At 40.6% G+C, this 16,001-nt stretch overlaps 1 protein-coding gene across 6 annotated transcripts in view; it reads right to left on the bottom strand.

Annotated features, from left to right (window-relative positions):
- Positions 1–16,001, bottom strand: part of RAD51B (RAD51 paralog B) — a 556,279-nt gene that overhangs the window by 150,863 nt on the left and 389,415 nt on the right. For 4 of the 6 annotated variants that reach the window (XM_036238433.1, XM_036238436.1, XM_036238435.1 and 1 more), the window contains one exon: positions 661–708. The exons of the other annotated variants lie outside the window; for them this stretch is intronic. In XM_036238433.1, coding sequence (XP_036094326.1) covers positions 661–708 — 48 coding nt within the window. The remainder of the gene's footprint in view (positions 1–660; positions 709–16,001) is intronic. 6 annotated transcript variants of the gene reach the window in all.

Genomic DNA, 16,001 nt, shown 5'->3' with positions numbered 1-16,001 from the left:
AAACCACACTCTGGAAGGAGCAGACAAAACATCTCTTCCCTTCCATTCAGACATATCCTAACCACAGAAACTGTCTTCCCACCAACTTTTCTGCTTTCCATCCCAACCTTCTAACTTAGTTACATTGATTTAACTTTCAACTTACTCTTCACATACCCCCATCATTCCTGTTCTCTCTTTACTCTGGGAGTGAATATTTCAGTTAACTCTAGGCACACAAAGTGATACCATTTCCCATATCCACTGTGAGGCCTAGGAAACCCATCATAGGCAGGAAGGTAGATAAATCCAGAAAGGGGATTTGCTCTGCTGGGCTACCAGCGTCTGCTCACGCGCGCTCGCTCGCTCGTGTGTGCTCTCTCTCTGCCTCTTAGCAGTTCCCTGTTCTTTTTCCCTTAAAGCACTTGGCAGCCTTTGAGCAAATCTATTGACTTGGAACTTGGAAAAAATGTTGGTATAAATCTGTGAAGAAAAATTACCTCTAATGTACAAATTTTAATCAGGGGTAATTTTTTTTTGGGGGGGGGTGGTGGTGGTGGTGGTATTATTCATTCATTCACCCATCATCCAATAAATATTTGTTGAGCAACTTCTATGTACCAAGCAATGAACTGGAAGAGACCAGCTAGGTCTTTTAATAAATAATGGCACGTGACTAACCTGACAACATCAGTCTATCCTTGGATGAGAAGCTCCATTTATGATTTCCTGGAACAAAAAACAGTGACACAGCACAAAATGGCAAATAGCTACTCAATACTTATTTGCTGCTGTTATTGGATGAGAAGCATTGTTGGGAAGCACTGAGTCAGAATATATGAGGCACCCTTTCTGGGCCTCCGTGTCTTCATTCGTGAAAAGGAGACCACACTACTTGCTTCATTTACCAAAGAGATTGCAGTGAGAATCAAAAGAGATAATGTATACAAAAGAAAGCACTTCGTATATTCTAAAAGTGGAATGCATATATAAACTACTGTTGTGATTACTCGGTCTTGAGCTTACTGACAAGAGCAGCTCATCTCTTCACTTTAACCAACACAGAAGCCTTCATAGAGGAAGGTGGTCTCAATCAGGTTGGTTGCCAATAAATTAAATCATTGGAGTTTTAAAGGGAAAGAGAAGTAGGTATTGGGAGAAACATGCTCTTTATAAATTAATAGACAGTGATTGAAAACAGAAAATATTTCAGTTATGAAAACGAAAGAAGTCCATATGCTAAAAAACTTAAATATATTGGGGTGGTCCAGAGTAATTAGGCTGAGTAGGATGAGGATAGGAAAGTTAAAGCTAATATTCTGTCCCACCTCTACATACAGTTTATGAGTATATAAAAACAGTCCAGTGTTTCTCAAACTGAAATGATTACACAGACTCCTTTTAAAGGGGAAAAATTATTTGAGACATCCGAAACACATTTCAAAACCTCTAGGAGACCTTAGACTGAGTCTATGCAACTTTAGATCAAGTTTTAGAATCTCCAACTTAGAAAATTAAAGATTTCTTTTTTGAAAACATTTTTAATTGAAAAGTATTGCCATTATGATAAATAAAAAGCTTTAAAATAAAAACATAAAAACTTTAAAATGTTATAGGACTTGTAGACCTCAAGTATCCACAGTCCCCCATTTGAGAAATATTGATTTTTGTCTTACCCTTTCTTTTTATGGATGAAGGGACTCGGGCCTATGGAGACAAAGTGACTTCCCTAAGCCACACAAATGGCCGTTAGCAAAAGCAAGCCATTAGCCCAGGTCGCCTGATTTCTGGAGCAGGACTCTTTCCTTCTTTAGACAAGGCCTCCTCTGTTTGTGTCAGAGCTCACTATCTGCTTCAGACAGATAGTGGCGTTATGTTAGCTCAGAGAGCGGGAAGCAGATGGAGACAAGAAGGTGTGAAGGGGAGGTGATGTGGGTGTGGCTGGTGCAGAACACCTTTGCAGCTGGGAGAACAATTTATAAGAGAGGGATTTCCAAGGCTGGATTCTCTTGAAACAAACAGACTGGGTGGAAAACACAAGCAGTTTCAACAGTAGTAGCATTTCTGCCTAACAAGTTTGGACAGAAAAGTAGGAAGAATATCGTCTTGAGCTAAAAATTGGAGAGGAATTGCAGAAGGCATGAGGTTATAATTCAGGGTGGCCAATTTAATCAGCTCATATTCATTAAACACCCACAAACACATGGTGCTTTACAACAAACCCCTTTCCTCATTCTGAAGCATCCACAGGCCTGTTTTAAACGGGCCACCCTGTACACGTCGGGATGCTGGCCAAGTGTTAAGGCAACTGCTTCCCTTCCTAAGAAAAATAGGGTAGATTTTTAGACAACCACAAGTAAAGGTTAGAGCCTCTAGTTTTACCTCCCATCTGAAAACTGGGAAAGATTTCGGGAATCTGTTTTCCAAGAATCTGTTTGAAAAACTCTATATAAATTAAACCTTCCATTTCAGACCGGTGATATCCTATACTATCTACATCCCCAGACTTTTACCCTGCAATTTCCCTGAATGCATTTCCCCTTTTTATTGGAGCTGGACTCAAGTGCTTCATGAATAGTCCCACATAATGACTGAAGCATTATGACCCTTGAGTTATGTATAATTAGCCAATCAATGACTTTGGTCACTTCCGGCCCTTGGATAATGAACTCATTGTAACTACAGAAAGCGTGTTCTAACCACTGCCTGTTTAAGCCGCCAAGAATATTTTCAGCCTTACTGATTTATCAAGAGACTTTTGATTGCAATCTGACAGAGGACTGGCTGGACCTGCTCCCCTGACATTCCCCAGGAACTGGGCTTAGCAAGAATACCAGGGGGCAATGCGGCATAAGTCATCCTACTTGGGTCCCCGCTCAATTGTGTTGGTGGGTGCTGTGACTTTTCTAACATATCTCTGATACTTCCAAAGATTGTAACCCACACAGGAAGGCATCAGGTTATTAGGAAAGACTAAAAAATTGCTCTGACATCAGACCATTCTCCAATAACTTTCTCATTCTGACATGATGATATCCACTAGAAGACCCAGGAAGCTCAGGACAAGACTTAAGGCATTCTATTTATAGCTTATAATACAAAGCACACAGTAGGTATTCATCTAACCATTGCTGGGTGATTGGTTGTTTTTTGTTTCTAATTTGAATTATTTCCAATAGGTGGTTTAGGAAAGTGAGATGGATTCAGGAAGTAGAAGATATAAAAAGAGAGACAGGAAACTTGGCTGCAGTGACTCTGCACATCTCCAAAAGGGTGAGCAGAGAAAAACAGGTATTTTTGAAGGCAGTAGGCTGAACAATCATAAGATCTGTAAAACAATGGCTACTTTAATAATACTGTCACTTTTTTACAAAATCCTTAGGTGGCTCTGAGAGCTTTGCCTTGGGTATGGATAGTAAACAGCAGGTGGCTTATCCGGCATGTCCCTCTAATTCAGGAATGAGTCTGGGGCTCTGGGGTCTCTAGGAGTCCTCTGGCTTAGGAAATAGAACATTATCGATATTCTGGAAGCCTTTTCTATGCTCCCTCCCCAATAACATCTTTTCTCCCACCCAGAGTAAACTTTTATTCTAAACTTGGTGATTTTCATTCAAGCTATTGTCGACATTTAAAAAATTCTATCAAATTTACACAGGATAAGGCTCCCCAGAAAATGTAAGGAAACCTGTTTCTCTCTCTCTTTTTTTTCAGTGAAATTGGAAAAAAAAAAAAACACAAATTGTGAAAGGGGCATTGTGGGTGAGGTCAATGGTACTCTGTGAGGTGTAATTGAGGCCACCACCTAGGAGTGGTCACAAGTCTAGGACGGTGTTCCTGAGGAAGGGCCATAGGAGGAAGATCTGAGGCAGAAGAAGATTCAACATGACACTAAGTATCAATAAGAAAACCGAACCATTACTTAACCATTATAGTTTGCTTACTAGACCCAAACCTTCAAACTGTGAGGAAGAATATGAGTTTGGAAACCACTGCTCGGAGTGACCCATTAGCCACAGAAACTGGGGTGTAGGAGACAGAGTGTTAGGAAAATTCAACCACCACACGCAAGAAGATTAAAGAAGATCCTTGCATCTCAGCTCTTGAAATGCCATTTCCCAAGATTGAGCAGCAGACTGGTCCCAAGTCTAAACGGGGTAGTGCTAAGTTTCGGCTATTGAAGCAGTTCCATCTCCACTAACCTTTATAAACCATGACTGTGTCAGTTTTTCCAAGCAGGAGAAATAGATGGAAAGCCAGGCCACATCTTAATAGGGCCCGGGTGAGCTAATGGGTGTGATTATTTCATTGTCTCGGATTCACGCCAGCCTAGGCTCATCAGATACAGGCACAATCCAGGAGAAACATGACCTCACTTTCGACATGGGACTGTGCACTCAGATGCCAATTGGAATTTAGCGATCCCTCAGCGCAGGTAAAACTGAGCTCTTTACAGTTCCAGCTAATGAGAAGCATACCAAAGTTACCTAAAACAGTAAAGCTAATATTGACATTAACATACTAGATACTGTGAGGGTAAGGAAGCCAGGAAAAACTTCTGAGACCATCTGTGTTAAGTGTGTCACATCCATAATAAGGTATGTATTTAAGATAAATTGCCATCACTTTAAATGATTAAGTACCAGATTTATGGAAAGCTATAACCCTACCAGGACCACAGTGCTGTTAAGTGGTTAGGGCTGTAAAGGTGAGAATCTCAAGATTTCACTTGTGCCACAAATTGTCCAATGACTTGCAAAGTCTTTTCCGAGGTAACTCTGTACTTCAGTTTTCCCAGTAGAAAAGAAATTTCATCACTGAGATTGCACAGCTGTGAGAAGAGCAAGGCTGTTGCGATCAGAAACATACATGCATTTGCTGATTCATTTTCAGAACCTCCTCATATCATGTCAACATCTATTGGAAGACTCCAGAAAGTTCAATGCAAGGCTTGAGGCATTCTAACTACAGCTTTTAGCATGTTCAATCAGTATTTATTCAATAAACTTTTCCTGAGCACCTATTATATGCCAGAATCAGACCCTGCATGAGACATTAGGCATATAATAGTGATTAAAAACAGACTCACTTGTTATTCCAATGGAACTTAGATTTTGCTGAGGGAAAGCACCAAGTTGACTCTTAACTCCTTTGTTTGTGAGCTGTTAAGTTTCATTTCCTCATCTGTAAGATGAAGTTAATAAAACCTGTCTGGTATGTGAAAGTGTCTAAAATTACATGTGACACATATATGGTGTCCAATAAATACTTGTCCGATAAATATTCTGTCTTTCCTTTCTCCAAATCACAAAGAAGATAATAATGTTTAGAGAGCTCCAATAAAATATGTTTCACTAATGCAAATGATGAAGCCATTATTATCATTGACTAAATATAACAGGCGGTGTGGTGTAATGGAAAGATAACCTGCCTTGGAAACAGCACTACCAGAGCTGGATTCCTGACTCTCCCCCTTACTAGATATGTGGCCTTGAACAGGCTATTTAAACCTCCGGGCCTCCATGCCCTAATCTGTGCAATGGAAGTGACAGAGCAGTTTTGAGGATTAAATAAGTTGATAAATACAACGTACCTATATTAGCAAATAATGAAGGCACACACAGACAGCCTGTCTCAATGAAACAAGTCTGATTTAATTACTGAAGTACTAGTCATACATACTTTTTTCCATTTACTTCATTTATTCACAGAGATATAAAAATATATGTCAAAAGCAAATATCATTACCCTAAGAACAGAGTACATCACAGCAGAATTCCTGGGGATAAGCAGTAAAAAAGTCCATGAAAGAGTAATGTCACCACCTTAAAGAGGGAAGAAAGTTTTATTTGGCTATCATGATGCCACTCCTTCAGGAACTCCAGAAGAAAATGAGGTATCTCCCTTAATTTTGCTGTTTCTTCTTAATCACTCACAAGCCCAGCCTTTTAACTTCCAAGTTATCAGAACACCAAGCAAGGATCTTAGAATATCAGAATTCTAATTAACCTCAGCTCACTGACAGCAATTGAGCAGAACTTAAGTATCTGCCAGAGAACATTATAGATAAATACCACTGGGGAAGTCCTCTAGTCAATATCCTTCTTCCCTCATCACCCACTGTTGGGTCTGTAGTACATGCAGATATGAGAGCCAAGAGCTCTTTCACAAATGAAAAAAAAAAAAAGGCGTAATGTGGATATGGAGTGATTTATTAGTTTGTTTGGGCAGTGTCTCTAAGCAACTCAGTAAGGGACAAAATGAGTTGAGTCAACTTTGCCCCTGAGAGAGCCAGGAAACATGCCTCAAGCTCCATGACTTCAGTCAAGTGGGGCATTTTGGAAGGAGGCAAAGGCTCTGACAGCCTCCCCACTCCACACACCCACAGCTAGGGGTATGTAAACAGGGGCAGGGGAATGCTCAGAGGAGGAGGTTCACTTGACACAGCCACCAACATTTATCCTTTCTTTATATATCTCACTTCCACAGGCTCATAGAACTACCAGCCATTTAGGGAGTCCTACCTTTTTTTCTCGGTTCTCTTGAGTAAATCACCAAGTCTAGACCTGGGAACTATTTTCTCATGAAATCATTAAAGCATCAAAGGCAGTGGTGGCAAAGTACAAATATCTGACTGTTCCATATCTTCTCCAGTCTCCAACATTCTCTTCCTTTCTTTACTTTCCACTGACCATCACATGTCTTATTTCACTGAGAAAAGTGAAGCCATGAGAACTACCTCATCCTCCTCACCAAATCTACCAACCTGCTTGCATTTATACTCATGTAGTCTTTCCTCCTTTCTGCTCCAATTAGTAAGCAGTCCTGCTCCAACCTATGGCCAGTCCATATGCTTGGACCTACCTGTATCCCATCCCTTTCTGCATCCACTAGGTTTTAGTACTGGGGGTTATCCCTTTTTCCTCTCTAACATCATCACATTTTTCCTTACTACTAATCATGTACATCACAAAAAATAAAAATAAAAACACCTCTGACTTCTCCAGCTACCATTCTATTTCGTCATTTCTATTTGTAGCAAAAACACCTTTAAAAAGTTGTCCATGCTCTCCTTTTACTTCCTCCCCTCCGATTCTCTCTTTAACCTACTCCAGTCAGGCTTACGTCCTCAATACTCCACTGAAATCACTCTTGTCAAGGTCACCATTGACTGTATCCTGCACAATCCAAGAGTCAATTCCCAGTCCTCATTGTACTTGATCTCTAAGTAGCATTGAGTTTAGCTCCTCCTTCCTTCTTGAAATACTTGCTTCACTTGGCTTCCAGATAATCGCACTCTCCTGGATTTCTTCCCACCTTACCGTCCCTTCTGTCCCAGTCTCTTTTATATATTTCTCCTCTTCTCTATTTCTAAAGGTTGCAATACCCCCAAGATCAGTCTTTAGGGTTCACCCATTCTCCTGAGCACCAGACTCATATATCCAATTGTTTACTTGACGTCTCCACTTGCATGTTTAGCAAATATTTTAAACTCAACTTTTCCAGGACAGAACTCTTAATCCCTACCCTGCTCCCCTCCACTCCAATCTGCTCTTCTCCCCAGCATTCTTAGATTTTTTTGTTCTAAATAACTTCACAGAACTACACAGAAAAAAATAACACCATTCTCAGTTATCTAGGCCCCCAAATCTAAAGACAGTTCTTGATTATTTTTAATATTCACAATTCACATTTAATCTATTTGAAAGTCTTGTAAGCAATTTCAGCAAAATTCATACTGAATCTAAATACTTCTCACCCCTTTCACCACCCAGTCCAAGCCACCAAAATCTTTCACCTGAAATAGTGTAATGTTTCTTCACTAGTTTCCCAGATTCCACTCTGACCCGTTGTAATTTATATTCCATACAGCAGGTCAAATGATCTTGCTAAAATGTAAGTCACATCCTGTCTATCCCTGGCTAAAACTTTACATCACGCTCAAAATAAAATCTAGACTTCTCATCTTGCTTTACATACCCTAGCTCATGCTTGCCTCTCTATTCACCAGGTTGTTGTGAATATAAAACTAGATATACAAAGAAGCTTAAAAATTATTAGGTGCCATGAGTAAACAATGTTGTTGTTGCTATGGTTATTATTGGATCAGTTGACCTCTGGTAAAGAGTTTAAAATATGTATTCTAAACATAAACTATAATTCCTGCCAATGGCTATATATTATTACAGATTGTGTAACAGGCAAATCCTTTCATTCTTGTTAATAGGTTCGGTCATTACCCTCCTGCTATATATTTAACTTTGTCTTTTCCCTTTCTGGATGTGGGATGTCCTTTGCAGGAAACAGCAGCTGTGTCAGTAACCCTGGACATGGTCCAAGGTCATTTCCATATCCTGTGGGAGAACCATCCCCTCAAAGTTTGTTTTTGCAGCACAAAGTAGAATAAAGATCATTTTTAAAAATATACATTGTATACAGCACTTTTTGTCCAGAAGTGACTCCTGAGCTACCCAGGGAGAAGACGGGCCACAGTCTCCAAGTCTGCAACTCGTACTGAGCTAGCTGTTACAGTGATTGCATCTGTAACTTAAATGCAATAGGCCCTAGAATGAATTCTAGCAGCCAGAAATAACATATAATGACTTGGGAGGGAAAATGAAGGATGTGGCACCATTTTAAAGAACGGGAGGAGTTTATAGAAGAGGAAAGTCACTGACTGACTTGCACCAAAATTCCACAGCCAAGCAATTAAAACTTTTTCACCTGAGAAGGGTATCTCAGTTTCACATTTTACCCAAAAAGGAAGAATGGTATGACCGGGAAAGAACCTGAGAGGATATCGTAATGTTTTTTGGGTCGGCAACACTACTTCCAGAGTGTTCTAATTTTCTTAGGATGGTTTTCCATAGCTCAGCTCCGCGGACCCGATCTGTGCAAGAGCTGGTGTGCTGAAGTGCAATATGCCAAATCTGATACAATGCCAAGAAAATCCTGATGGTGGTTTCCTAAATAGGTTTCTAAATTTTACAACTGGCCAAACCCACTGGCACTAAGTTATTTGCCTTAAGTGACTTTTATATTTAGATGAAAAGTCAACAAACACATGAACAATCTGGGGATTCAAGCAATGAACCTGATGGGTGATATCAATATGGAACCATGTCTCATCTCCCAAGGGAGATGAATCATCAGCCTCTTTAGGACAAGCTGGTGCTAACTGCAGGAGGAGAACTGGGTACTGGTTAAACTGTACAGCCAAGGGACACAGGAGGTTGTTGCTTTTTGTGGTTACCATTTCACTACACTCAGAGGGGGAAAAATACAATAACTGTAAAAAAAAAAAAAAAAAAAAACAACAAGACAGATTCCAGCAGCTACCCTGAAATGAGCCACAAAATCCCAACTTGATTTTGTACTCACACTTCAAATGTTTGTAATCTACTTCATATAGGCTCCTTCAGGCTTTCTCTTCTAATTCTTAGACTGCAAATCTCTTAAATTTATGGCTCTTTTCATTTCCTTATGCAGCAGCAAAATGTTTTCTAGTTTGGGAGGTAGGCATGACTTTCTCGTTTTAGGACTTTAGATGACTTATCTCATTCACCACTTTAGGGGTGAAGTAAAGATGCTAAAAAGCAGCAGCCTTGATCACAGATATACAGTGCAGAAGCCACCACTTTCCCCTCAGAGCCCATGAGAGCTGCTGCTAAGCAGTTACAATACAGTAGTCCAAGCAGCTACTATTGATTCTTTGGAGTTGAATGGAAGATACACTCTATCTGCCACCTTTGGCTAGAAGCTCCCAGGTATAATAGAAAAAAAAAAAAAAAAGAAGAAGAATGAATGAATGAAACACATACACTTTATAGAAAAAAAATACAGTCAATGACAAAACCAAAACAAATATAAGAGAATTCAAATGTTCTGCCTTTACTCTTCTTACAGGTGGACATAAGCCTGAAGATTTAGCTGTGATGGGTGGAAGTTTAGATAATGAGGAGGACATGGGTTTTGCCTCTACTGGCTATGGGATTATGAGGGATGTATTCAACCTCTCTGAGGCTGCTTTCTCATGTGATTAGGCAGGTAAAACACCTGCCTCATAGGTTTCTATAAAAATTAAAGGAGAAAAATAAAAATAAATAATGGGGCTTCCTCTACTTTATGCCTTTATATATATATATATATATATATATGCCTTTATATAATATATATATTACATACATATTGCATTTTTAATATGCTTTAAAATTTTTTGAATTATAGTTGACATATATTATATTAGTTTCAGGTGTACAACACAGTGATTAGACATTTATAAACTTACAAAGTGATCATCACCCCGATAAATGCCTTTTTATATTCTCAAGCCTGGTATAGAGTAGGCATTTAATAAATACTGAGTAAATAAATAAATAAAACTTTTAAATTTCTTAGCTTCTCAAATGGCCCCTTATAACTGTAAGAAAGAGAAATATTGCGAGCTTCCCATTTTACAGATTCATTCTAATGTAGTCTAGATAATAAAATTATGACCAAGTAAATGACTATCAAGCACAATCTAAAAAAACTATTATTGTAACCGTCTTTTAGTTCCAACAATACGTCTCATGAACAGTTTTGTTAAGTAGCCATTTTTTAGAGGCTTCCAGGTTGCCTGCCCATCATACTGGACCATACACAATTATAAGGATTCCACAGCAGTCTGCAATCTCTTCCTGCATTTAATAAAGAACACTTCAAAATGCTCTGGAAAAATCTGTTTTTATGTCCTAAAGCTCCTGAGAGTGAAATGTTACAGTTGGAAGCCGCCTGAAGCTCATTTATACACTGAAGTTATTAATCTCCTTCTTATATGTTTGATATAAGCCCTAGGGCACTTGGGAGAGTGATCCAATTACCCATTTCAGAGAACTGCCCTTTTCTTTCAACCGAGTTCAGAGCTCTGAAATTTTGTTCCACCAATGACTTTTTGTTTCAGTCAAACAAGGTCACAGAAGAGGCCAATATCTGCCAAGGCCAACAGGGGTTTCATTTACATGCCCACTAATGCGAGCAACATAAGAACCTCTTGAGAGCATTAAACTAGGGTGTGGGACAACAGCCTGTTATTTATTTACCAGCTCCACTGCCACCACTGCCAGTTTCTTGCTATTCAACATTTTGGGTTACCATTTTGGACTTAATCAAAATCATCTTCTGTGCATCTGGAAGACACAGTGGAATCTGTGAGTAGGCAAGGAACCTCTAGGGAGATGTTCGCATGGGCCCCGGGGAACGGCTGCTTGAGGCCAGGCAGAGTAGGCACAATCTGCACTTCCTTAGAGTCCAACGTTTCCAAAGGTAGCTTGTTCAGGGGTTTTCTTTTGCCATTCATCATCTGCCACAGACCTTACATCACTGATTTTTTTTTTTTATTTGTTTTTGTTGTTTCCTTTACAATGAATCCTAAAGCATGAGTCTGTCTAGCTTTAGCTAAGACTAGAACACTTCCATCATGGCCAGAGAGAAGATGGTCAGGCCAATGTCCTATTTATGTCAGAAACACAGATTATCTATTGGAAATGACTGTGGTGTGTTTGCTATTTGAAGCTAATGAACAGTTGAGAATAAGCATTTAACAGATGGTCCAAAGAAATAAGTCAATCCATTTATCAAAACTGCTGGGACTCCCACTTCAGAATTGTGAACAGTTAAATGACACTAAGGTTGTTAAGAGTTAATCTTAGGAAATTTATTAAGCTCAGGGATAACCAGTTATCGAAAAATATGTTTATTCAATTTACCAATAAGTGATGCCAGTCTTTGAATTGTTCTGTGTTTGCAATAGAGCAATCAACAGAAACATCTGGAAAACTCTCTTTCCTGCCTGAGTATTTCACAAATGTATTAAAATTATCACTGGAAAAAATCCAGGAAATGAAAAGGTAAGGGGAAAAAATATTATAGTCTTCTAGTGGCCCAATAATAAAGCCAATAGCTTTTGAGCACTAATATGTTAAAGAAGTGATGAAATTTTGCAAAGAGTTGAAGATATGATTTACAAAAAAAGTAAGATATATTTATAAAGCAAGAAAAGACAGTTTAAAAATATAATTAGATAGCCATACAATTTCTGATATATATTGCTCAGATGAGAGAATGTTCTAATTGTCTTTTTGGGGTGGGGGGACAAGGAGAAAGAATTCATAGATCACACTGATTAGTTACTGATTTGGCAACTAAAGGATCTGGGTTTTAATCTCAAATCTTGAAATTAATTCATCATGTAGGAAAGATTTTAATCTGCCGAACCTCAGTTTCTCCAGATGAAATATCCAGATTACATGATACAGCATAACCCACCAAATAAAAAGCCTTTACAGATAACTATGCTTGCACATGTAAGCTCTTAAGGTAAACTACCTTGAACGCGTTTGAAGACCTAAAACGGTGGAGAGCATAAGACAAATAGGTTAATTCTGTGTTTCCTAGCGGTGCTATCAAGGTGTGGGTAGAAACAACCTCACATCTTTCCTTATTAAACAGACAAATTGGGCACAAAACCTGACTTCCCTATTTTATATGTAAGCTTTTTTCCTTTCTACATATTTCCCCAAAGCTCTGATATAAAAGGCGCTGGTCTGCTCTCAGGTGGCCCACAAAGTACTCTTTCCTCCCACTTACTTTCACTTTGCTGTGAACTCCAACCCTACACATCCAGTCGTACACACTTCCTTCGGGTCCAGGATAAGATGAGAAAAATGCTGGAGTAGTAAATGCCCAGTGCAGTCACCCCAGAGCCACCTCACCACGCCAAGGGCAGTCAGATGCCAGCCTGGGCCTCCTCCGCCCTCACACCTGCCAATTCCTGCCTAAAACTATCCAAAGAACTCGGGGGTCTGGAGAGGGTGAATGGGAAAAGGGTAGCTGGAAGAAGAGAAAACATGATCCTGGTCTCAAAACAGCAATAAAAATAAAGTTAAACACACACACGCATGCACGCACGCACACGCACACGCACACACACGATTCTTTATGTCTTCAACTGAAGCAGCCTGAGTACTTCACACTGGAACTATGTGCAAAAGGATTTTCTGAAAAAACAAACCACACACACAACAGACCTTACTGCTCCCTTGAAGGGGCTTATTTAAGGCAAAACAAGGCCTCCCATCATTCCTGTGAGAGATCATTGTCCCCCTTGTTGCCACAGTGCCCTGTGAGGCTGTGGGAAACAAATGACCTCAGAGGCACTGCAGTGTGTGTCACTGCAAAAGAAAAAAGAAGCGAGGGGGCTGGGGGAGGAAGGGGGGCTGCTGGCGAGCACAGCCCTCCAGTGCGCAGCCATCCGCCAATGATATCCCTCCAGGCACAGCAGGAAGGAGGCTTGTCGGCCCCAGGAGTCCCCATCCAGCCAGTAACGGGATTAGGCTCCCATTCCCCAGAAGCAAAGCGTCTTTCTGGATGTCCTGCTGCTTGCCCTGGTCAATCCGGCCTCTAATTGGCCCTCCTCACAAAGTGCCCAAAGATTGCTAGTGTCTCACTCTGTTTAATGGGTGCCTTGAGTCAAGAGAGGGCTCTTCTAAGGCCTGTGAGGAGCGAGTGGCAGCAGAGGGAGGGGAGAGGAGAGCAATGCAGGATGAGCGGGATAGCTGGGGAGGGGAGCAAGGGGCGGATCAACGAGTATGATCCAGGGAGAGGGAAGATGGAGGCAGGGGAAGAGAAAGAGTTAGGATGCATGTGACGGTGAAGCAAAGCTGAAGAAACTACTGTTCATATGTATTTTACATACCTAATTCTTATAACGTTCCCATTTACTTTGCCGCAAGCTGTGCAGATGCTGGGGAAGGGAGCCCCCTGGATCCCTGATCTCACTCAGGGCACGTGCATAAAAGTGAACAGGCGGCCCAGTCAAAAGTGTGCCGTCCACAGCACGAATCCCTTGTCGACTCTTACATGTCATTGATTTTATCTCTTCTTTGGTAAACCTCTTCTTACGTCAACACAGGACTTGACGTAATTTCAATCTCACACGTGGGCATGCAGAAACACAACAGGGAAGGGTGGCTCTGAGTCTTACTAAGTTCATGTACACACAGACAGACACACACACACACAGCCTCAGTTTCCAGCTCTTCCTGGTAGGTTACAAGGCTGCTAGAAATACTGTGGTAGAGCATCATATTTAACACCCAGAGCCCTCTAGCCCTGGCCCTCCTGCTTGAACCACAGAGCTATATTAACCACAGGTGACAAGCAAAAATAAGGACGGAGGACGAGAGCAGGCACAGGAGCGCACGCTGGAGTGAGGAGGGCTGATTAACTCAAAACGTGTACCCTGGAAGATGCTCTGTCTCTGCACTGGGGAGAATTTAGAAACACAGATAACTGGAAAGCATTAAAATATTATATTTTAACCTACATGTGCATATAACTATATTATATAGTCCATATATGAAATTCCTATTATATATTCGTATCTTTCCTATGCAAATTTGTAGTGTATGGCTATATATACTTTACTGACTGTTTAATCTCCTCCATTCATTCACTCCATTCACGTTTACTCTATGCATAGTACCAATTTTTGAAAAAAGACTGCAAAAATTGTGTTTATTCTTACAATTTGTTTTGGCCTCTATAAACAGGGAGATATGGTGTTTTGCAGTCTCAAGGGTAACAAGAGTGGTAAAGTAGCTGAATACTAAAAACAATTCTGTACCAAAAGTCTTTCCTCACAAAATAGCTTCAACTGTGGTAATGCAGGTTTTTACACCAAGCTGGCAACTGGGAAATACTGGTTTGGAGAAGTCGGGTTTGGTACACAAAGGTTCTGCCCATCTTGAGTTGTTTCCCAGCAACAAGGACATCTTTGGGTTGCCCTCCCTCTTCCTGGTGCTGCCTGGGGCTGTGCAAAAGCACAAGAGACACAGCCGTTCACAAATACACTCATTCCCGTGAAAACACAGACGAGATGTAAGAATGGGAAGGAATCAATGATTACATTTCTATTTTGTTTCTTTTAGGCCTGGTGCTTACTTTTTTCAGAGTAGTGAAGATTATGAAAGTGTGGATTCCAGAACCAGAAACATGAACCTGAGCTCCTCAATTTAACCTCTCTATTGTCTCCACCTCTTTACCTGTAAAACAGAGCTCGTGATAGTATCCACATCATCAGAGTATTATGAGAATTGAGTGAGTTAATACATTAAAAATCCTTAAACAGTGCTTGGCATATAGCAATAAATATCAGTTGGTGCTATGCAACCTTGGCTGAGTTTCCTAAACTCTAAGGCTCAAGTTCATCACCGATAAATGGAGATGATGCCACCTATGATGGAGGGTTGTTGGGAGGGCTAGAGAAATGCCTAGCACATGGTGCATGCCCAATAAAAAGGATTACAAGCGTTACTATTACTACTACTGTTGCAAATACTATTACCACTGCTGCTACTAGTACCACAGACATTGCGCTGGACACCTAAACTTGGGGCCTGCTTTCAAGGATATCAGCCAAAGGAAGGAAGGCTCAGTGCATTCAGGGTAGCCATATTTGCTGAGGAGGACTTCACCCAGTGAAGAGTAGGGAAAAAGCATTCCAGGAGGGACTGTCACCTCTAAAGGGAGGAAAGCCCCCAAGGCAGGCCCTGAGCTAGGAAGCAGCACACTCTAGGAGGAATGAGAGAAGGCCTGGAAGGGTGGATAGGCCACAGGATGGAGAAGAACGAGTAAGTGCATTTTCTCCTCTGCCTTCACCAGGAGTTCAAAAACAAGTAAGACTGGACAAATTTTAGTAGTTTCTTCTTTTAACTACCAAAAGAAATTTTTTTTGAGTGAGTGTTTGTTGTTGGAGACCCAGGAGCCCAGCCCAGGCTGACCAGGGCTCCCTCGCAGCCTACAAATGCAGGGAAAGGTCAAAAGTAAACAAGCCAAAAGTAGCCAGGCCAAAGGCAAACCAGAGGACTTTTTTTTTTCTTTCTCCTTCTTCCAGGCTCTGAAAGGACTGGTCTCTAAAGTCTCTATTTCAAACAAAAAGAACAGACAGTTCCAGCTTCTAAATACTGCCAGAGAACAACAACCAC

The sequence above is a fragment of the Rousettus aegyptiacus genome, unplaced genomic scaffold (genome assembly GCF_014176215.1).
Source record: "Rousettus aegyptiacus isolate mRouAeg1 unplaced genomic scaffold, mRouAeg1.p scaffold_m13_p_3, whole genome shotgun sequence".
NCBI classification, from domain to species: Eukaryota; Metazoa; Chordata; class Mammalia; order Chiroptera; family Pteropodidae; genus Rousettus; species Rousettus aegyptiacus.
This window is presented reverse-complemented; position numbering and strand designations above follow the sequence as displayed.